At 42.1% G+C, this 24,664-nt stretch overlaps 1 protein-coding gene across 1 annotated transcript in view; it reads right to left on the reverse strand.

The window, feature by feature from the left end:
- NPTN (neuroplastin) overlaps positions 1 to 23,958 on the reverse strand; it is a 59,647-nt gene extending 35,689 nt beyond the window's left edge. The window contains exon 1 of the mRNA XM_082489052.1: positions 23,696 to 23,958. Within this exon, the coding sequence (XP_082345178.1) occupies positions 23,696 to 23,783 (88 nt within the window). The 5' untranslated portion in view covers positions 23,784 to 23,958. The remainder of the gene's footprint in view (positions 1 to 23,695) is intronic.
- Between the last annotated feature and the right edge of the window lie 706 nt (positions 23,959 to 24,664).

Raw genomic sequence — 24,664 nt, forward strand, 5'->3', positions numbered from 1 at the left:
CAGCTTATTTTCAGGAAGAGGACTGAAAGACAATTCAACCGATTTTAGAAAACAGAAAGGTGGACTTAAAGCCCTGGTAAAATTTCTGATGCACACTCATTAAATAGCGTCCCCTTCCACATCATTTGACCGCACTCACGAATCGGTGAAACACATAGTTATACATTGACAGACAATAACATGGGAAGCTTGCGCTACACATGCATCTCTAAAGAATCATTTGGGTGAGAAAGCAAGACCAAGAGTCTCTAGAGCACAAGCTGGAACTGCCCTTTGCTGGCACAGTCCTTGCGCAGGAGCTGCAACTAACAGCTACAAGAACAAACACTGAAAACCAAAAACATATTAACCCCAGAAATCATTTCAATTACCAACTAATTTGACAAAGCCTTGTGCTCCAGCACTAAAGGAGGTGAGCTCTATGCTTAGTAGAAATACCACAGCAAATAATCCATTGCTGCAGGGAGAGAGAGGAAAAGCTACCGCACTAGAAGTGCCCCAATTACTAGCAGTTACTGTTTCTTGAGGTTAAAAAGGATCACACTGTTTTCACACCACTGCTTGAGGTAGCACAGGAGACGGGGTTATGATCTTGCTCTGCTGGATGGTCCACATTTCAAGGGATGCTGAATGAGGAAGACTTTGTATTTCCAGAGGCATAAATCAAACAGCGAGACCGGCACCTATCTCAACATGGTTCACGAGGTGCAAGAGGCTAAAGCTGTAGCATATGGCATAGGCTTGCTTCTTTCCAAATCTTAGTGGTTCTCTCCTATACTATAGCCTTTTTTTTGTACCTTCCACCATAATATTGGGATGTCACTCACAGCTGAAGAAATGATGGTAGCTCAGAACGCGATCCCCCTTCTACAGGTTCCCGGTTTCCACTAAACGCTGATGCACAAAGACAGTGAACTCCCCCAGCAGGAAATGCAGCCCTGAAGTCAAAGGCCAAGAGACCCAAAACCCTACGCAATTCAATCCCAGTTCTCCAGCTGTTCCAGCTACTAAGCAACCATTTCTGCAAGAAAGGCTTCTTAACTACCCTTTGTGTCAGGGATGAAGGGGTGTAATTGTATATTTTAAAACAACTGTTAGCTGCACTGCTGCTAAGGCTACAAAATAGACATACATGGTATGAAAGAGTACTGTAAATCCTCTTAAAAGTAGTATCAATAATTTGACTAAAACAAGCTGTCAAAAGCTTTCGGTTTTCAATCTGGTTCTGCATTCGCTAAGCTGTTAAAAGTATTATAACTTTTGCACACAGCCTAAAAATAATTTAAAAAGATTAAACTGCACAACTGCATCAAAGGCCTCTTTGGTAAATATTCTCTGGGTTTAAGTTTTAAACCCTAAGTTTCCATCAGTTTCAAATCCTCTTGAAAAACAATGTCTCAGATTATGATAAATTTCGATGCAACACTACCTTCATCTCAGTAACCACATCATCAGCACAGATAACTTCATAATGGTGGCAAACAAAAAAACCCCACAAACTAGATTTGGTGGCCCTCCACCAAAAGAAAAACAACCCTAAAAAAAAAAAAAAAAACTCTTAAAAAAGGTATAGAATAAAATCCTGGAAGGACAAATGGGAATGAAGGAGGTAGAAGCCTCCATATGCAAATTAATAAAAACTTAGCATTACAAAGGACTAGCAGTGCTATTAAAAACTCTACACAAGAGTCTTGGGTTAATTTTGCATTTTCAGTCATTCAGAAACAGCAAAGGCAAGACATCAAACAGCATCAGTAAGTTGCGGCGATGCTTCCAGCTACGGTACATCTGCCAGAGGGCCATTTCCAATTAAGATATCTAGCCAGAAGCTGCAAAAAGAGCTGAAATCTGCCAGTACTAAGCAGACATGTTAAAAAAAAAAAAAAAGAAACGAAACGAAACGCTAAATATTACGGAGAACGCCCCCTGTACTGCAACAGGAGTCTGGAAACCAAAGTACTCCTGTTTTTTGGCAACTGGCAGCGATTTCCATAATTGTTTAAAACCAAACAGAAAATGACACTATACAGATTTCGTTGCTTACATAAGAGGCTTTTGGAGCCCAACAGTTTCCTTACTTGGTCTTCTCCAAGCACAGTACTCCCTGCTTTATTACCACGTTCTGCACAATTCTAGAGACAGGAGCACCCAAAAGAACAAAGACATATCAAAATACAAACAGATCACACCAAGAGGTCAAGGTCTTCTTAAAGTGACTATACCATATCTGTTTAAAACTGAAAACCCGCCCTTAAGTTGTAATTTATAGCTGTCTTATTCCCACAGTGTAAACTGTAGGAAGCACTGGTTGCAAGAACGATTTTCAGCTTCAGCTTGCAAGTGTCAGCCCCGTACGGAATAGCAGAGCAAAACTGCGGCCAACATTCAAAAGCTTGCAAAGGTCAGGGCTCTTGGGAAGGTGGAGGAAGGAGGCAATAATCCATAGATCATACCTTAAGATCATATAGACCCACGGGAAGTAGCAGAATAGCCCAAATCTTAAGTGAATCCTTAATGTCAAATACAGCAGGAATAAGCACCTTCGAGTGCTTACAAGAAAATACTCTTATGAAGTTTTGATACTGTAAATTTTAATTATATTGACAGCTGTATTTCATTATAGTCATAAATGAATTATTCTCTTACACAGCAAGTTTTCCACATTAAAAGAAAAAGGTGTTTGAGGGGGAGGGCTGTTCGGTTTTTGGCTATTTTTAAAGCTAATTGCTATCGTGCATAAAAGAACAAGGGGGGGGGGGGGGAATCTATTGTTAAATATCCCTCACAAGGTATTTGAAAATCTTCATGATACACCAGAATGCAAGAAAAATAACGCACGATGGTCCAGAAGGTGTAGCTCTTCAAGTATGCTATTATGTTTCCAACCAATTTCTTTTTTTTTGTTATTCATTTATGGTTATCCGCCTGAAGGAGAGAATGAAGGACAAATGGCAATAACATTAAATCACTTCTGAAGCGATGCTTGTTTATTGAAGATTTGATCTCATCCACCAATTGTGAAGATAAAGGTGAGGAAAGCAATGGACTAACCCTCTAAATCTAGAGAAACAAATTAGTCTCCACATACAATTCTGCCACAGACGAATGAAATCCACCGTGCAGCAGAGCTCTTTGCACCTGCAAACTCTTTATATTAAAATTTGTATTGTAGTGAAGAAGCACTAAATCCAAATTAACAAAAAAAATATGCATTTTGAAAGACAGGTGCACTTGAACTCAGAGTGGGGGAGAAGCTAAGAGCTACTCAAAAGGGCAGCCAAAAATTTCCATATGCAGCAAGAGAAACTCGTACAGCAGACTCCCTGAGCCAGAAAGCTGGAAAAGCTCCATCTTAAACAAATCTGGAGTTCAAAAGAGGAGAGTGGACAAGAAGCCTAAAGACGGCGAGTTTAAATGACTGTAGAAGCTTAGCTTTACCGCTCGGGAGCAAACTGGTTTTATTAATGAGGTGTTATCAATGAAAGACACCTTTTCAGATTAATTTTTCGTCTGCCAATATTTATGAGCTACCTGTTGGCCAAAAGCAAGCGAGGCCAAGCCAAGCTACATTCCAGCTTTGGCATATAAATGAATCGCAGCTTTACATACTAGCAATATTCCAACTTCGCCCGGCAGCAGTACCGTTTCCAACGGCAGCTATTCCCCTCACTGACAGAAGCCAGAGAAGAGTCAGTAACAGAGTACCTTTGGAAAAGGTGCGGGTGGGAGAAGGAACAAGGCTTATCCTCTTGCTGACGTGATCATGGAACTGTCAGATTAAATATAGCGTACAGCTAGAAAATTATACATACTGGAAACGCATGGAAATATTTAACTGTAATTTTGACCAGCTTCTGAAGCCTGTAGAGCAGCTTGTGTCCTGCCTTGGCTGGAGCCCAAAGGAAAAAGCGACACAAAAGCCGATTCTCAAATAGCTTAAAACCAGTGTCACAATGACCAAACAGCGTCCAACCTTCCTCACCTGCTGGAACGAACATGCAAAAATGGATCTTTGTACAGATAACAATTAGCATAAAATATCCTAGCAGCTAGCTACCAGTCTAAGATTATACAGAAAGCAGTACCTGACAAAAAACATCCTTGTGTTGCAGAAATGATCGCGCTATTGATTTAAATATCCTTTTGTTACTGAAACTTACCACAAGATGCACTAGGTTGCAAAAGAATCAATGCCAAAGGCACTGGAGAAGCAAAGCAGAGGGAATAATGATCTTCCCAAGTTAAAGTCTGGTCTAACGAAAGAAAAGAGAAAAAGGAAAAAGAAAGCTAGGTTTTGCTTTAAGAAAACGTAGATAAGTGCTAGCTGAGGAAATGTTAAACCAGTCCCAGCAGAAAGACGGAAAGAAGCCCTAACGCCACTGAAAAGAGTAATTTCTTTAGGTTTTCTGTCTATCAAGCATGAAGATTAAAGCTGAAAACAAGTGCAAGCCCATCAACATCAAATAGCAAGAGGAGCCCATCTTGAAAACGGAATCCACCAAGATCGAGAAACAAGAAACTACAAAGCCCACAAGCACAAGGGGCTGTTCGGAGAGGTTCAAAGCAGGACACGCGCACAGGAACATACAAAGGTGACCCAAATGAAGGAAGTGCAATGTCTTTCCAAGGACGTTTTCAATCACAAGGAATATAGCTGTAACAAAGCAATTTTACAGTCCGGGCAAAGTAGTGCGTATCTCTGTGAAGCCAGATAAAGCTCCTGTCCTGCCCTGATCTCATCTTTATCTTGTGGTGAATTCCACTTACACAAAGAAAGAAAACACAGTTCAAAGCTCAAAAAAGAGAGTTTGCAAAGCCAGTGCAAAAATAAACCTGATTTTCAGTATGAACCCACAATGCACACATAAAATGCAGACTGCTTAGGGATTGAATGCTTTAGAGGTTGTCTATATTTACAATAAAACCCATCATGTAAACAGCAAGAGGCTGATGTTTCCTATTTGTCCCATCGGCCCACCATATGTCTGTATTTCCCTGCTTCTCCACTGCTCTCGGGCCTTTAGCACAGTTCTGGAGATTTTACTTCTGTGTCTTGGTTGAGAGCTTTGCCTGCAATACCACTTATTTATGGACTGAATAAAGTAGAGCTAAGCTAGCGCTTTTGTTTGTTTGTTTGTTTCCCTTTGCTTCTTAAAACCCATTAAAAAACTTCCTTTTTAACGTACTGCAATTCATTTTTGTAAATACAGACCTTCTGGAATGCCTTTCCTGAATGGAATAGCAAAAAGCCACATACCTTTGCCAAAGTGAAGTTTTGTATGTTCTATAGACCAGTGTTATCCAAAATGCTCCAGATGAGATGTTGATATGGTAGCATAGCAAATGCCATCACCCTTGGTATGAAAGTTCTGCCACCAAAACTAGGCATTAGGGTTGAAGCTTCATTAAACTGTTTTCAGACCTTTTTTCCTAATTGGTATTCTGCAGTCTGATTTTTTTATTTATTTATTTTAATTCTTCCAGCTTTTCCAAGACCCCCAATCCCTGCACAGGTAAAACGAAGCAAAGCTTTACCCCCACTGGTACATGCTTCAGCACGACTACACAAATCACTTGATCTTTTCTAGTGCAATTAAGAAAGAACTGCAGTTATGAGGATTCAAAAGGGAAGAATATGATATAACCAGATGCAAACACTTCATGTGCACGTTGAAATGCTGCATTTGCACTGTCTCAGAGACCACCACCTTCTTCCCAAGGACGACTGGTGGTGACACCAGGACTCGGGGGTACGAGGTGTGGCTGGAGCTCCAGGGAATGATCAGGCAGATTGAAGTTTCAGGAAAGGGGATGAAACTAAGTGCTAGCTGTAAAGACTATAACATAAAGTATGAATGAACAGATGATCCCGGGCAGTTCACAAAGCACTTCTCAGCCTGCTTTGCTCTGCCCTCTCTTTATTTCCACCAGTATTACATGGCAACAGTCTCTCTCATAACTTGCATCAGAATATCAAAGAGAACTACAATAAGAAGCTGCCCTCCTCCTCTCCATTTTCCCACTGCACCCATCATCCGGGCTTTGAAAACCTGAGCACCAAGTGTCTGCTATTTAAACTGGTACTCTGTCTAATTAACACCTTTTTCTTCACTGAAGGGTGTTAATTAAGTGATAAAATTTTTGAGGGTGGAAAAAACCCACCATCACTTTGACAGAGTATTGCATTTTCACTTCATATAGATAGAAAAAATGCAGCCTAATTAATGTTTAGTTTCCTTCCAAGGCTAACCTTTACTAAACCAAAGTATTTGAAATTAGTCAAATCTACAAAAAAGTGACAGTCAGCACACCAGCTGGAGGAGAAGGGTGAAGACACCTCAATCCTACGGAAAGCACTAAAGCATCCTGCCTGTTTTCACCCCGTTCTTTTATCACTAGAGAGCATGGGTTTTAATCATATCACTGATAAGAAATGGGTTTGGTTTTAATCACTTCACTGATAAGCGATGGGTTTAAGTTTTACAAGTGCACTCCGTGTCCTCTTTGCTGAGCTGACTCACCAGTTTCCCTAGCACCTGTAACCAACCCTTTGACTATTGTCTCCGAATTGCACCACACCAGTTCCATAAATTAAAAAAAAAAAAAAGGCATTAATTTTCTTGCTCTGCTTTGCCCTAGCCAACTACAGAAGCAGCTTTAAAAACAGCACTGACATTCGTATCAGATACCCAGATGAGCCTATACTGCCTATAAGCATACTGAGAACTGGAGCAATACATGAAATTAATTCCTGCAATCTCATCTTGCAGCTTTATATAGCTGAAGGTAGGTTATGACTTGCTACAGAGGAAAACATTACCCAGAGAGCATCATATAAAATGCATGAGCCCATGATGTAGCATTAGATTCATTTCACAGAGAGGGAAACCTGAGGATTACTTTCTCCAGGTCCAGAGACATGAGGATTAACATTTTCTGGATTCAGACCAACATTCCTCATTTCTCTATGCATTAGAAAACCTTGCTTAGTTTGACATGCAAAAAGATTTATGGACAAACTAATTTCATTTGTTTGCTGAAGCAAAACTCAGAGAGTCCTTAAGTAAATGGTTTCAGAGCCTTCGCTGTTGCAAGACCATCCTGGGAATATGCCCCGAGTAGCCAAGAGATGCTTCTCTGCACAGATGGATGGAGAAGGGGCACAGTGATCAGCTTCTGGGTTATAAATCTGAGCACTCTGACTGGAAAGGATTTCTGAAGGTCCTCTGGTCCAATTGCCTTCCCCAAACATAAAATAAAACCCTTAGATTAGGCTGAGGCCATCGAGCTGCCCATTTATCTTCTCCCACATACATTCGCACTGTAGATGCTTTTATTCTAGAATTTCCTCAGAATAAAAAAGCAATGCTTAACTTCACACCACAATGACTTTCAAGTGCCACTACTATTTTATGGTCACTTTTATTGTGCAAAAACTCACCTCGGTAACCATAACTCACTGAAAAAACACATCAAAGCACAGTTCATAGAAACACAACTGGGTAGAAAAGAAACTGGTGTGTCCTGGCAATTACAGCTACGCACTTCCAATTTCAGGAAATTACTTTCACCCTAAATACAGTCTCATATATAAACTGCTTGGGTTCAGAAAGCTTCTCTGGACATCCCTCATATTCACACACAATTCCATGAGTTGCGGACAGCATTTAAAATTCTTCTGCTTTTCAACAACCCCATACCTGTATGCTTGATACCATAAGGTAGAAGACGTGAAAATAGATTCAAGCCTGGAATATCCATCAAGAGAAGAATAGTCAGAACAGGAAATTAATATCTACTCCCTCATTCTAGCTCCATGTTGATGTCAGCCTGCTGGCTATAGTCACATTTTGAAGTGTAGGAGTTCGCAGATCTTTTTACCTAGTTCTTTAGCTGGAAAGAACAAAGTTCTTCTAGTTGGCTGGCATTATAAAAAAAGCATAGTCTGAAGAAGACCCAGGTCTTTTACAAACAACTGGGAAACTTGGTATTTCACTTAGTTACTGGAAAAACAATGGAACAAAACTGAAATAAGTTCCACTTCAAAACACTAAGTGAAGCTTGTCAACATTTAATTGCTCTCTTTGGTGAGTTAGAGATCCTTAACAATTCCTGTATTTTTCTGCAAAGTACTTAAAAGCAATGATAACTAAAGCAGTGCTTTACATGTATTAACTATTCAGATGACACATGAGGAGCCAACATGGGGTAAAAAGATGCTATTTTTGCACAAGCTTGTCCTTAAAGTGTGTTCTGCAATCCCTATCATAGCTCATTTTCCACTAAGTACAAGCTTTATTTTCAATTTATAGCTTCTTCCTTACCAAAGTCTGCTTTTTGTTTTACACCCATCTGCTTAGAGGCGTTGAAGGAGTATAAACTAGAAAGCTCCAAGCCCCTCTGCCCTGGGAGTTTATGTATTAAAGTGACTCTCTGCTCCAGACATCCTGATTGGACAGAATTTTTAAATATCACTGCAGACACGATACTAAAATTCACTTCTATGGGAAGTACAAAAAAATCTCTCATTTTCTTATAACGCTCCAACCATTGCTCTCCAAATAAACAATAGATTGACAGAGACATTATGAAGCCAGCTCTGATCAATCTGAAGCACGCGTTAACTTGCCTGAGAAACAGTTAATGGTATCTGGATCAACTGCAAGTCCATGCATTTGTTCCCTGCCTTAAAAAGCACATTTCTTCATATTGCAAAGAAAATATTAAAGGACATCAGTCAAGACTTACTCTTAGCCATCTCTGAAGCAGCTCACATACACTGCAAGTAGCACAGAAGACAACATCCTAAACAGAATTATATTTAGCTCTGTGGCATTTCAATCACGTGCTTTAAAAAACGCAAGCCTGGGTAACTTCATTTGGCAGTGCATGGAGACCAATAACTTACATAACACCAATTAAACAAACGTGGATGACTGAGCCATTTGAGCGATTCTAGGAAAGTTGTTCCTCACAGAGGACACACAATTCAGGGTAACACCAGTAGAACACAAGCCAGTCTTCATATTAAAATATCTTTGAATCCCAGAGAGGCTTGTCATCATCACCTTCCCAAATGCTCCATGCATGACAAGAAAACGTTCCCCTGGGCTGACTACAGACTGAAGGGCTCAGCGTTGGAGGACTGACGCAATAGTCAAGTGACTTCAGACAGTTTTGGTTCTCTAGTCAACTGATGAGGTATTCAAAGCAGACATAAAAGCGGTAATCGGGTTCACTAAGCATCCACACTCTCCCTCTAGGAAGACCTTGAGCTATAAACTATTCTAATGTGAAGGCAAAAAAATCCCCTGATCTACAGACACTACAGAACAAACATTTAAACTGGCTGTTGGAATCAGGCACCCAACCTAATCACCTGAAGGAGCTGGGAGTGTGGCTTGCCTGATGCTGGCAGAGCACGGGGATGCTACGCCAAGCCTTTTTTAAAACTATTTAATTGTGTAGCAAATGCTGCTTTTGCATGCCTGGCTGTTCAAAAGAGCACACGCTGTCAGGAAGCTGGTTTGAACACATCAAGAAGCATTTATCGCAAGAGATTTTCTTCCATAGAGAATTTGTAGACTCGTTTCTCAAAGGTTTTTCTAAAGATTAAGCTTGCATCATCCTCAGAAAAGGCAGGCATTTTTCTCCTGTTCTTTCCGTTTATGCTTCTCCCTGGCACAACTTAGGGACAAAAAGACTTACAATCATCCATGCGGGGCAAAAAAAAATTAAATAAGCCAGCATTTATTAGTTTTAATTCCCTTTTTTAAGTCGCTACAGATATATTATTGTTGCAGCTAAGGAATACACAAGAATCTCTCTAAAACAGAAAGATGTAGGAGCAGAAAAGCTCCTGTATGCTGCCAAAAAATAATAATTAACAAGTAGGAACCCACTCCTTGGAAATAAGCAGGAAGAAATTCAGCTTCACAACACAGAAAAGCTGACTTACAGTAGACAGCAATTTAAATTTGTCCAGTGATCACAGCAACAGAAGCCTGCATGCTAAAGATCTCAAAAAAAAAAAAAATTTAAGACTACTACATCTGCACCATAGAGATATCGAAAACACTATAAAATGCTGGTGAGGATAACAAAAAATATCTTGTGTTCAGACTAGTTATTTAAAATCCTCAGACTACGCCATTAGAGGGCTAAAGGTTTTGCTTTGACCTTTCCAGATCCAACAAACCTGTGTTTGAAAAGAGACTGATTACATTTCTCTTGAGCTTGAAGGAATCACATACTGAATGGCAAACGTCTTTTTTCCCTTTTATGCATTCTGCGGAAGTACAAGCTGCTCCATGTCATCTGTGATGAAGAAGCTGGACATTTTAATACACCGACCTTTTAAAAGAAATGCCCTTTACAGAATTGTTGGATTATGTAAGAGGTCACACAATCCCAGGCAGGGCTGAGAACAAGTCATTCAGAAAAAAAAAAAAAATCCCTCTATATGCACAAGAAATGCTATTAGCAGAAAGTACAAGACATTTTAGGTACAATACATTTTTAAATCAGAGTTCAACTTTTAACAGAGCAAGATCTGCCTAATAACATGTAAAATACCAGCCCCGCTGCAGGAGATGGAGCTAGAGGAGGGATGCTTATGTACTTCACCAGTTTGTGCGCTCTTATGGAGAGAATTACCGCCTACTAATTGCTGACTTCAGAGTAAACACATCTCTAGCAGGTCAGGTCTTCATCTCCCCAGTCAGACAAGCTATGCGGTGTATACAAGCGGCAGGAGACAGCCCACAGACAGGCTATTCTCCAGGCGAACACCATATTATATTCCAGTTAGAGGGAAGAGGAAGGCAGGAAGGAAATGTGGCATCTCTGCTACTTTCTAATACAATTTGTTTGCCAGATATACGCTCCTTTGCAATTGAGATGCTCATTCCAAGTTGCATTTCTGAATAATATTTCTACAGCGCAGTTCAGCGTCTCCCTGACACGTCTATTACTCTAAAAACCTGCCTTTGACCACAGGAAGGCTTTGCTAACTCAAACATCCACATCAAGCTGTCCACCAACACTTATCGCTCGTATATAGGACATGCCAATAGAAATGGCCTTGCCCTTTCCCACCGCTTTGTGCCAGTACACACAGCTGCATCAGGGTTACGTCATAAATCGGATCCTTCTTTGGACTAAGGGTTTGATCTCACATGGCCTACTGACACCACTCAGATTATTAGGACAAAAATAAACTTCTGAGGACAGCTCCTCTACAGCATCAAATATTGCTATTTATGAGATGAAATTCAAGTTCAGTATCAGCCAAGACTAATGCAAGCCTAACTGGTGACTACCCACGCAGCGCATCCTAATCCACACGCAGAAACCACCTCCTCGCGGCCAAAGGCTCCTCCTCATCACCTGGAGCTGAGCCACTGAGATCTCCTGACTTGGTTCTCATACAAATTACGTGCTGAAGGACCACAAATGCCCCCCCCCCCCTCGAAATAGCAGTCATGGCTAAAGAGGTCCATTTTTGAGCTTCTGGGTTTTCTAGCACAGAAAGTCAGTCTTACCGCTTTAAATGCAACTTGGAGCCCTCTGTTGATTGCCCAAAGGCTCCCCTACTTTTATTTCTTCTGCAGCAAAAGCAGCAATCCAATTAAGGGCCAAGCACATTTGGACTCTTCAAGGAGGCAGCATAAAAGGGAGATGACATAGAATACTGACAAAAACCTGTCCCTTTGTTCAATATAAAGAAGAAAATCTACAAAACACCACCACCCTGTTACCGATATTAATTATAGAGGGCAGGAACCCAAAAGCTCTATCTGCTATAAGGTTTCTGCAAGAATGAAAGTGAAACAGCAAACTTTAAACAATAATTCGCAAATTCTTCTGAATTTTTGAACTGGACAACAGTACGCATCACCAATATATTACACAGCTAGCTTGATGGGAGTAAAAACTACAAGGTTGAAAAGCAAAGGTTTGAGATGACTTCACATTAAAACCGGTACCATTAGAACTCAAGTCCAGCCTATTTAAGACACACAGGGATCCAGTCCCCCAGCTGAGACATATTTAAATGACTACTTAACTACATTTTAGAGGTTTTTTTGGTGTTTGAGAAAAATATAACCGGTGACCCAAACAATTTGGTTAAAAATCTAATTTGAATCGTCTCCCTAAACTCTCGTAAAAAAAGGTAATATCTACTTTATATCACAGCACTGTTAAAGAGCTGTCATACTTACCACCATGATGACACAAACAAGTCTTTCACATGCTCTTGAACCAAAGACCACATGCAATTGTGCAGTCACTTTACAAAACCATTAAAAGGTGTCTTTTAAATACTTTACCAGAGACCAGGCGAAAGCACTGAAAATAATTTATCTTTAACAGTGGTGGTCACGGCAAGAATGTAAGAACAGGGCAAACGTAGTGATCTGCCAACCTTCAAGAGTTTGCTGCCAAGGGTTTTCCTAAACCAGAGGTGATGTTTTCATTGCCATCTCAGAGCAAGTTTATATTTCCACAAAGAAACTGAAAAGCTTTATTTAGTAATTTTCCATCTTTGAGAAGCAACAGTTCTGGTTCAGTTTGCAAAAAGAGGACAACAGTGTAATATTTGGAAAACCCTTTGGGAACTATAAATCCACTGCTTTTTGTCACACTGAGGCTCCAAAGCAGGAGAGCAACAATGCAGGACAAGACATGCTCTTACTGGTACTAACTGGGCAGCCAATGCCAGGCTAACATTTGGTAGGTGCTGTTAAAAGGATAAATCATCTCTGCAGTTAATTTGCTGCCTAGAAGAGGCATAAATAAAGGGATGACAAAAAGAATGTGACAATGCTTTGCTGAAAAATCTGAATTAGGCCACTGACAAACTATAACCTGGACACTTACTAAAAAGCCACATACCTTATTGTATTTACTTACAGCAAGACTTGAGAAACTGCAGATGGAGGTGTACAGGAAAAGAGAATACTCTAAGCAGTACCTTATTCATCCATGGCCTTTTACAGTTCCAGCCTTGGCCATTATTTATAGCTCCCTTAAAGATATTTCTCTTTGCCCTGTCATTTTTGCTCCATTCTCCCAACTAGTTCCCCTCCCAGAAACAAAAAATCAACTTTTTTTTTTTTCCTTACTCCATATGGCTTAAGATTGAGGTCACTAAATTGATCCTTGTCTTGCTAAAAATAGGAGCTTCGAGAGTCTGAGACCCAAAACGCACAGCTTTGCCTAAATCTATCTTGTACCCTTAAGTGAGACCATACGTTGCTACTGAGCACTACAGAACTTGCAGCGAAGTGCTGAAAAACCTGTCAGTTAAAAATTTAACAAATTAAATCTGAAAGCAAACAATCGATACTGTGTATCTTAGTCTCATATTAGATTCAGTACCCTCAAAATTGGGAAGATATGTGAACTGCCCCATCTACTCCAAGAAACTTGTTCCTGGAAGGAAACAGCCAGGAAGGGAACGCTGCATTACCCCATGCTGCCCTCTCTGTCAAAGTTACAGAGGAAAAAAAGGGAAGAGCTGCACCGTAACCAATCTAAACACGAATAATACAATAGAAGGAAAGGAAAAAACACCCCAAACAGTTATACTACCATCCCATTTGACAACAAGCAGAAAAACAGTACCAAATGGTTACAGGCAGGTACTCACATGTCATTCCCCACCATTTTGCCTAAAGAATTGCCACAAATAGGATAAAGCTCAAATACTTTAAAAATACAAGGGTTGGGGTGATAGCACTTACAATGGAAGAGGAAATCCAAAGGTGAATATGATCTAAAGCATTATACGATGGCTGCCAGTGATCAGCAGAAAGACAAGCTCAAATACAGCAGAAGCGAAAGACGACAGTTTTGTGAACTGCAACTTTTTTTTTTTTGCAAATTATGAAAACTCTGGTGTCAGACCAGAGACTGATGGTCATCCCTGGGCCTGCGCAAAGCGCGGAAGCTTGTAAGAGCAAAAGGGCAAGTACCCTGAATGAAATAAGGTAGACAGAAAAGACAGAAATAACTGGCAGTGTTAGTTTCTAGATTATGGGGACCAAACAGGGACCAAATATACCACTTCTTAAAGCAAAATTAAGCACAATAGGAGCAGCAATCTGAATGTATTTCCCTCTTAGTGCAGATTCAGAGCAATTGTACAAAAGAAAAGCTCATCAAGTATAACCAAAACATCTATTTGTTCAAACAGCTGTCAAAGACAACCCTTGCACCTGCAGTTTGGAAGTATCTGCACCGAGTCCTCCAGTCAGCCTGAGACACGCAGATTTTACCATTAGGTTAAATAAAACCCACTTGTTTCTAATGGGATAGGTCATACACAGCGTAGCACCAATAACAGCTCTGCTCGCTTTGTCAGACTTTTTTCTTCCTCAGCATGAAAAAGCAGTGGGGGGGGGGAAGCCAGAGCAGCCAACATACGTAAATACAGAAGAGGAATCTAGAGCAGGCTTCCAAAGACCAGGTGCAGACTGGCTCTGAGTCACAAAACCTCGATGTTCAGCTGCTTCAGGATTCTGAAAACACTTCCTCAAGGCAAGTCTCTTCCAGTGAAGTGGTAAGCCTCAACAGCAACTAACTGCTGAACTCGCTGTTTATGTAGCCTGGCAGTCATAGCAAGAGGCAGAAGTTCGCTGCAGAACTTGTTTTACCATATGCAAACACAGAGTAAAGTGGTATCTCCAAATTCTGAGCTTCCTATTTATTTCCTAGAGTCATTAAGGTGATCTATCACAAGTGTAAACTATGCTGCCTGATAGAGCCTACACTGCAAGCCTTCAGCTACAAACTCGAGAGACAGGATAATGCTTCACACAGAATAAAAGTTCGCTTATCTGGAGACTACCTGGCTTAAAATGGCAATTTGTACATCCCACATTTCTTACTATACTAAATCCAGCAAAGTTGCTTTATATATATAATTTTTTTTTCTTTCCTCCACATCATTTATTCTTGGCTTTGTTTGATCTCAACCTCTTAACTCTCTCCTCAAACCTCACTGGAATAGTTTTCAATCTTTTTCTGCTATACCCTCCCCTTTCTAAATAAAGATTACACAGGACTGCACAGAGTAAGAATCCGTGCAGAACTAAGAAACATTTCAAGTTACATGTTGCAATATAAGTTTTTCCCATTTCAAACTAGACCCCAAGATGTGAATTAATGTCATCACACCGCTATAAAAATCAAAGAGATATGTAATGGTATACAACGCAAGAGTGGGAGTCAGCTGCTTGCAACCTTGGATGCTTAAAGCAAAGGAGAGGGGACAAAATGGTATTAAGTTCGCTGCAAAAGGCTGATTTAGGTAAATTATGCCTACGTAAAAGTTAGAAGAGCTCAAGCAAAAATTAACAACCCAAATAGAGCAAACAGAAATTTGCTGCCCTTGCTTGAAGATATATAGAAGACAAGATCAACAATATACTGCAAAACAGTATGCTACAGGTCTTCTAACCTTTGCTCCGTCAGCCTGCATCACCTCCTGGTAACAATGATTTTAACCTGCTCAAACAGGGAATTAAAACCAGTACCACTATGGATTTTTACCACCAGGCTACCCTCACGAATAATTCCAGGGAAAAGATAGTTCTTGCATGCAGAGTAACCAATCTTGCATCCAAGACAAGAGACCAGCTTTTGTGGTGCCATGGAAAGCTACACACCACAGATCAAAGTAATCCCCACTTAGTGTTTATTTTGCCCTTCTCAACTACAGTTCTATTAATTATCCTTCACTGTACTGAGAATTAAAAAACAAAACCTCCCAAAAATCCCAAACCGGAAAACAAACCTACCCATACCCAATTCTCATGACGTCTTTCACAATCTCAGATCCTGCATCAAGGCACTCTCCTTCCCTTTCCGAGCCAAGCAACTCTAACTCACACAAACATCTCTGGAGCGACCATCATTCTCTTTTAAGTTCTGGACTGTAATATTAATTGCAGATTTTCCTCAAGCAAGAAGGTATCATGTATTATTTTGAACAGTTATGTCAGTCATTACATATGATGTTTAGCACCACAGAAAGACAAGAGCTCCTTAACGTTAACGTTACAATACTTGCATGAATTTAACAAGACTAACAGAAACAGTGCAGCTGAACTCCAACTTATAACTGCATTTAAATCAGTTTAGCATCACTTCATTATTAGGAGTTTCGAATGAAAATGATAGGAATTAAAATACTTCAGCATTTACAACTCGAACCTGCTTAGGCAGATTATCCTAGTTAACTATCACAAAGCTTTTCTAACAAACTAGGCAATAAACCCCAACCAAACTCAAACCAAGAGTGATCAGTCAATATGTTATCTACTTGGTTTTTGAAAATGCACTGAAGCATCTGTTTTTTTCAAACTCCTGCTGTACGCCTTCACTGAATTATTTCGGTCTGCCTCTGGTCTGCCATGATGTCTGTTGGGAGCCTACAGCCTTGCCAAAATCCTTGTCAAGCTCTTTTCTAGGCTTTTAAGTTCCATTTTCTTTCTTTTTCCTTTTTTTTTTTTTTTTTTTTAATTTAAAATATATTCTTTGTCAGTTTTATCAACTTCCCAGAACTAAATCCCTTTTCCACCCATTTTTACTGCGGAAGTTTTGGACTGATTGCATCTTTTCACACCTTCCCTTTTCTAGTCCATTATATTCCCCTTCCTCTTGTTTGCTCACGTCTTCAACATGCCTGCTAGAAAATGCATTTAGTTCAGGTTTCCAAACAAACACACACGCTCTAGGGAGAGCCACTGTGATCCCGATCTGCACTCAAAGCTACCAATAATTCACAAAACGTGGGAAGTAGTAAGTAGCTACACTACTTAGCTACACTAAGTACCACTTTGGCTCAATAGATTCATTAACGTGGCATTTTAAAACATGTAATGTAAAACAAGCCTATATGAATTAGAGCAATCCAAGACTTTTTTTTTTTCCTTTATTCAAACCAGAACAGGACATTGTGATCTAATTTTCCTCTACAAAAAGGTCTCACAATGCAAATCCATTTAGCTAGTCACCTACTGTCTTGGGCACTTTCCTCCTCCTCCTCATCTGGAAAATTTGTTCTTTCAGAATGTCCCTGCCCCTGCTTTTTCTTTGATATATCAAAAGGCTTCCAACCTGATATCAGAAACTAACACAGTTGAAATAAACATTGTCTCCCTGAGGCTCCATCTTACATACTGAAGTTCCAACTACACCTCCGAAGAGCGGAAGACGGACACGATGCCTCTTCCTCCTGCCTTCAAAAGCAGCTGCCAAGCAGAGATCTCTGCCATCCTACCCCATTTCAACATCAAAGCCATTAAGAAAAGGATAAAGGCTCTCCTATCCTACAGCTCCTTCAATAGTGTGCCATTTGGGGTCATATTTATTTAACATCTGCTTCCCAGGATCAGAGCCCGCTGTTCACACTTCCCCCTACGCATACACACCTTTCAGCCGCCAAAATACTACGCTGACACGATGGTGCTGTTTTCCACTGCATTCTGAACAGGAATAAAAAAAACAAACCCATTTTGCTCTCAAAAACTTTCCCATTCTAAATTATAGCAGAGATCTACAGCTTCTGACGCCACATGACGAAGAAGCCTCCACAGCTTCAAAAGTTATTGTCTTTTTTTCTTGAATGAGTTTGCGTCAGTGCGTAAGAGGTGACTTCAACCACACAGATGACCCAATTAAGCTTCAAGCTTATCAACAGGGCATGAATTTTTAAAAGTCTACAGTAGTTATCTTACTAGGGGATAAATACTTTCAAGTTTTGACACAGATACAGACATTCAATCCCAGTTAGAAATTATATTTAGTTTAGACTCAATCTCCTTCAACACCAAAAAGACTACCATGCGGTACAAGACATAAAAAAAGTGTTTAACTTGCAGAGCAAAAATAAATTGAACATATAAAGTAAGATTTTTAAAGGCACGCAAATAATGTTTCAGATAATTATCATGATTTGAACAACTGGATATTATATTTGACATGGAACTTTAATAACTCCTGAGTTACGTTTTCACAGCCATTCTCCCTCCTCCAACTTTTATATAAGCGCCAGATTTCATATTCTAGAATTAACTGGCAAAACCAAGCCACTACAATCATGAAATACTGATAAGCAGCTTGTTTTTAAGAACAGAACACATAAAGGCTGTCCTCAAGCACCTTAATGGACTGTGCACAGGATCAGATACTAAATCTGCACATTCAGCCCCTGGCTTGGGTAGCAGGAGCAGCACCTTAACCACTGGTGGGTTTCTGTAAACAACCTCAGCACAATTCCGACATGGGCAGAAAGCTGAAGCGCACAGAGAGACTGGAAGGATATCCTGCCATCACATACGCCACTCAGAAAGTATGATCACAGCAATAAACAGTCTCAGGGAAGAGCTCTAAAACTGGATTACAGGCTGCTTTGGAAAGTTTGGGGGTGTCAAGCTGCTGGGTTTAATTCAACTCTTTCTGCAGTACTTGTGGAAGACGGGTGAACAGAAAAGGGCAGACAGTACCCACCTTTAAAATATTAAAATGGAAAAACCATGGAACTGCAGACCAGTCAATCTAATTTCAGTCTCCAGACAGAACAGTAAAAATCTGCTTGACAGTGCCCAAAAACAGGGAAGGGCTTGGGGGAGGGAAATCCCAGCTGTATGGCCTACCTGTGGTTTGATACAGCTTGCCCATGACAATCTGACCTCCCACTATAAAGTTAATAAAAACCAAAGGTGACCCTAGAGGAGAAAGAACAGACGCAGTTTTCCTAAATTTAGTAAAGCTTTTAATACTGCCCTATACAAGAGCCTCATAACCAAAAATAAAATCTCATTAATGTAGCTTGGTGTACCATGTGTGTTTTTGTTTGGTTTTTTTGGGGGTTTTTTTTTGGGTTTTTTTTTTTTTTTTTTTTGTGAGATACAGCACAAGTAGATGGAAAACAGAATGAAAGAAGCCCAGATGATGGGCTAGAGGGTCTCTTAAGCTGATAAAACCAAAGCAAGCTAAAGCGGGGGTTCATGCCCATAAAATAGAACTTTTGACAACTGGGGGAAGACATCAGAAGTAGGTGGGATGCCACTCAAGAACATCTAAGAACTACTTGGTTTAGGCAGTAAAGGAATGCTAAGTAGCAGTCCTGCAATGTACGATCTGGCCACCATTTAAAGGAACCCACTGGACACGAGTCAAAAAATGTTTTACTGTAAGAAACCATTTGTCTTGTGATGCAAATGGGAATGCCATATGCAAGACACATTGAGTGATCCTTCCACTTCGCTGAATCTTGGTCTGGTCCCAACTGGAAGTGTGTCCAGTTTTACCCATCACACTCCATAAAACGTGACTGAAGAAAATCCACAGAAAAGCACCAGGAACAGTCAGGAAAATACAACTTACCGAGAACGACCACGACAATTAACCTGGAGAAGTACAGAAAGCAATTGCTGATGAGAAGGTAACACCCTTCTCCCACTCTAAATTGCATGGATAAAAAGAATTAAAAGCCTAAAACGACAGGAAAACAGGTTTAGGTTAGATTTACAGAAGAACTTTCCAGCTAATAGATAAGCAGAAAAAGTTTATCGAACTTTCAATCTTAACAGCGGGAGCTGCAGCACCTCCAGCACTTGAAGGTAAGAAGAGTTTTAATGCTCTGGCTTTACAACCCAAGGATGAATCACAGGCTAGCATTGTCCTTTACAATGCAAGTTTTTACAATTGCCTCCTCTAAAGTAGTACTTAGAGCAAAAGAAACGGTTCATTGTGAAGGAGATAATGCACCTCATTCATGAATTTAACAAGAAGTAGTCTTGATACAGTAGTATGTTGTAAGGACAGTAAACACTCCCAGTGTATTTCATCATTGAAAAGTAGTTCTACTGAGTCCCTCGCTTGGAACTGTTTCTCTGACAGAATTAAAACCATTGTTTGAAATGTCAGTACTAGCAGTTATCACATCTCTTTACCTGTTAACTGAGATCTGTCAGAATACGGTGCAATTTTCCAGTGTATACACGTTAGTCATATTGCTTGTATTTAAGATTCCCATGCGGGAGTTGTAGGAGGACGGAGAATAGCAATGGTGGGAAAGAGAACAGAACTTTGAACATTTTCCTTGATGCTCAGCCCACACTCACGCTCCATAAATGCTGTATGGAACTGTTTCTTAGTTTTATCTGGGGACCATTAAAATCATGTCAGAATACAATCAGTGCAAAATGGATGAGAATCAGCAGTCAGAAACAGCAAGGTTTTTCACTTGCTCTTTTAAGAAGAAACTAATTTTAAGAAGTGCCTCTTTCCCGATTTTATGGTCATTTCTATACTGGTCTCTGCCAACAGAAAAACCACGTTCTATATTTAGCCAGCTAGTTAGTTCCTCCTCATTCGTCCAAGAAGATGGAGAGAGCAGAGCTGAACAAGTACCACCAATTTTAATTTGCTTTTATCTCCACTTATATCTAGCTTTGAATAACCCAAGCAATTAATATTATTAAGTCAGCTTTCAGTTTTCAAAATGTGATGATGATTAAGAATTCCCTCCTCTACACAACACATGATAAAGTCCGGTTTTAAGCGTACTTTGCCAGACCAAAGGTCTGAAAAGAGAAGAGCTTGAAAAACTGCTAACAATTCAACTCACATGCTGGCGTGCTGAAGAAACACTGCGGGTTTCATTGGGGCTGTCCAAGCATCTATTTTAGACAACAGTAAAAATACAGCCATGCTCCTTTAAATGCAAACACTCTAAGGTGAAAGTATTAGTACCCTGAAGTCTTCATTTTTAAACAAGCAGCTGGAGAAACAGAGATACTGCAAAGGTTAAAACACAGCAACTGGAAAAGGCATGCTATTAATCACCAAGCAGCAAGTCAAGCACCATTCCATAAGGAAGTTGCTGTCTGTTTTGAAGCACTAAAGTGATTTTCCAACAAATACCAGTTGGAAACTGCAGGTTTACCACAGATCTTAACAGACTGGCTTTTTCCAGCTGTTCCTCCTCATGCTTCCTCGTCTCTCTTCTAACCCTCCTTTCCATCACTTCATCTAATCTATGCTCTGGATACAACTGACGAGCTAGTGTGCATCAGAAACACAGCCTCGAAGAACCTGACAAGTTTCTCAGAAGAATATTCAGGAAAAGTTAAATTTCCGACATGCAATTTTATTTCTGTGATCTTTAGGTGTTTATGCAAGATCTTTAAAAATAATCCATGCGAGTGTCAAAAACCTACTTCCGTTTTAGTAAGCTTAAATCTATAGGCGAGTGATTAAAAATATTCTGAATTACATTAATTCTGGAGAAATCACTGGCAATTCAACAGTGATCTCCTGTCAGAAGCAGAAAAAAGGCTGCTTCCCACAGACACTCAGGATTCCAATGGGCATTTGCTGTGCCAGGCGAGCGGTGACCTGCCCTGCAGTTTCAACAAGTACATTACCATTCCTCTGTCATCCCAAACTCACGTGGTGTTACTGTACATTCAACAGCACTTGGACTATCACCTTTCGCTACACTGATGGTTTCGCATCAATAATAGATAATGCCATTCTTGCATTGGGATCCTTCCACCTACCTTCAAAGCACACACCTGCGTGTTGCATGTGGGGTTTTTTTTAAAGGACTTGTCACTGACATACTTGCACATACCTGTTTAAACCACAACATCATTTTTCTAATGACTTACAAGGAGTATGCACAATTCAGGAAACAGCTGTACCTATTCTTCATGCCAAAGCAAAAGAGGAATTGTTCTGTTTCATGAAGCATCTCATTGGCCATTATTTGCTGAAAGAAAACAGTTCCTCTGCAGCAAGGTCTACAAGCTTCAAATTTATTTCCCTCCATTACAACAGCATTCAAATTGGGAGTAAAAAAAAAAATATAACAGCAGCAATGAACCTTATTCAGAAGGATCTCCACCTTTCACTTGGCTTGAAAGTGAAATAAAAATTAATGAGCTTTCAGGCTACATGTGGGGTCTGCAGTCTTACCTCATGCCAAGATCTGCTACTTCTTGGTTAGCTTCATGTCAGGAATGGAAGTCATGATTAAGACACAGAGAGGCTGAAGCCTTCCATCTATCCCAAAAATTTATTTCATTGTTGACCTCTGGACATATAACTACTGTCAAACACCAAACATTTGCACTGCCTACCAGCTATTTGGAATTGTTATACCAGCTGCCAGCATTTGACACCTTGCCTGCTAACTCTGCCCAGGAACAGCTTCAGGCACACGACCCATTTAACTTGCATGTCAGAAGACCTGGCTTCACCCAAACAGGAGGGGAAACAGCAGGGGCAGATTAACCCTGCCATGGTGATGCTCAGGTGGCGCAGCTATCACAGGAAGCAGTGGGCATCTCTGCAACACAGAACCAGACTTTATCCACAACTCAGCCCAACTACCACGTTCCTGGGAGCGCACAAAAGTCAGGTCCCTAATTCCCACTGAACTCCAGTGGAATTTGCCCAGACTTTTTCAGGCTCCACAAGAAGTCCCTCACATTGCAGAAGGCCTACAGTTTTCATACTTCTAGTGTGGATGCCAAAGCTCCTCCTGTTTGGTTAACAGACATGAGGCTCAGTTCTGGTTTCAGACTGCAAAATGTGCACATACTAAAGCAAAAATTCTGATCTGGGATCTTCGAGACAGTATCTCTTTCACCTACATCTCTCCTATCATAGTCAAATACGCTGAAAGCCTCGACGTTTCTCCTAGAGCAAACAGCCAACGAAGCTGAAGCAAGGCAAAATTCACCTCAACGGAAGGAAAATGCTAGGATTGAGCAATATCTGCAGAGCAGAAAGGATGAAACGACGAAACCATGCGTGGGATTGCTGTGTCAGTAAGGTATCCCTTCCTTTCAGGTAAATCGTCCCAAGGCACATAGACCGGGGTCTTCTTCTGAGCCAAGATCCCTGCCCTTCACACCACTTACAGGCCACAGCATCCCTGACACTCGCTTCACCGCGATGCTCCGTTAAGAAGCCCTTCCTCAAAGACTGTGCCAGGGTGGACAAAACCTGCCTCGGCGGCTCGCTCCGGCCCTTCGGGCTGCCACCACAGGACGGGCATTTTGATGAGCGCTGCAGGACCTTCCTTCAAGCCGGAGGCCCCGCGTCGTGCTGCCACTAATTGCCACGCACTTGGCTGCAAACTCATCGGGGAGGAGGCAAGCTAGATTTAGCTCATGCTATCCTACAAGGAAGAGAAGAAGGGGTTTGGGTTTTTGGTGTGGGGTTTGCTTTTGTGGTTTTTTTTGGGGTGGTTTTTTTTTTTTTTCCCCCTTCTTCTTCTTCTTTTCCGCTCCTATCAGAGGACCTCTTTAGTTGCTAAGGAACTACGGGGTTTTATTGCATTATAAATGATTTAAGGCAGATGCAGGTTTAGTAGGCGGGAGGCGATGTTCCATTTTACCGGCAGCACGAGACGCCTCAGGAGAAGGGGGGGGGGGGGCGCACAGAAACCGCCGCGGCGCGGCCCTGGCCCCCCCCCCCTTTTCCTGAGGGATCCGAAAACACGGGGGGGGGGGGTGTCCCCCAAACCCCCCTCACCGGGCTCAGGGGGCGGCCGCGGAGCCCCCTCGGTTTGACCCTCGTCCCCCGCCGTAGCCGCCCCCCTACCCCCACCCCCCCATAGCAACCAACCGCCCCCTTAGCAACGCGCCCCCCCCGCCGCCGCCCTCACCGTTCTGCGCCGCGGCGGGTCCCGGCAGGAGCGCGGCCGTCGCCAGCAGCAGCGAGAGGGCGGCGGGGAGCGGCCCGGAGCGCGGCATCCTCCTCTCCGCGGCCGGGGAAGGAGCAGGAGGAGGAGGAGGTGGAAAGGGGGCGGCGGGGAGGGGAAGGGAGGGGGGTGAGGCGGGCGGGCGGCGGCGGGAGCGAGGCGGCTCCGGCTCCGTCCTTCTCCGCCGACCTCCTACCGCAGCGCAGCGCACACTCTCGCGACGCCGCTGCCAGCTCTCGCGAGATTTCACGGGGGCGGAGGGAGGGAGGGAGGGAGCGAGCAGGGCGGGGGGCGACGCGCGCGCGGCGCCGGGTGTTAGGGGGGGTGTCACGTGTCACGCCCCCCCCGTCCGTCCCCCCCTCATCTTTCAGCCGCCATGTTGTCGCTGTTGTTTCCCCACCACCACCGCCGCGGCCGGCGCTCCTGAAGCGCCGAGCTCCCGGGCCGGCGGCGGGTTGCCCCGGCGCTGAGGGCCCTGCCTAGGACCCTGGTCATCGCAGGGATACTGTGGGCGGGATGGGGGTCCCACCTGAGGACCTGGTCCCCTCAGGGACCCTGTGGGCAGGATGGGGGTCCCTCCTGAGGCCCTGGTCCCCTCAGGGACTGCGGGTGGGGTGGTATCCCCGCCTGAGGCCGTGGTCCCCTCAAAGACCCTGCAGGCCGGATGGGGAACCCACTTGAGGCCCCAGTCCCCTCAGGGACCCTGTGAGAGTCCCTCCTGCTGTCTAGAGAGCTGCAGTGTGAGGAACAGCCACGCGCCTCCTCACTTTTGTTCCCCGTGGGTTTAAAATACCATTACATGGAGGGAAAGGCAGGCCAAGAGCTGGTAGTTTTGCTACTGTCTTACAAGGGTAATTCAGGATGTGCCATTCTGCAGGAGCTGGGGGGTGTAGAACGAACACAAAATCCATCCCAAAGTGCTCAGCTTTAGGT

This window comes from Vanellus vanellus (genome assembly GCF_965231255.1).
Source record: "Vanellus vanellus genome assembly, chromosome: 11".
NCBI classification, from domain to species: Eukaryota; Metazoa; Chordata; class Aves; order Charadriiformes; family Charadriidae; genus Vanellus; species Vanellus vanellus.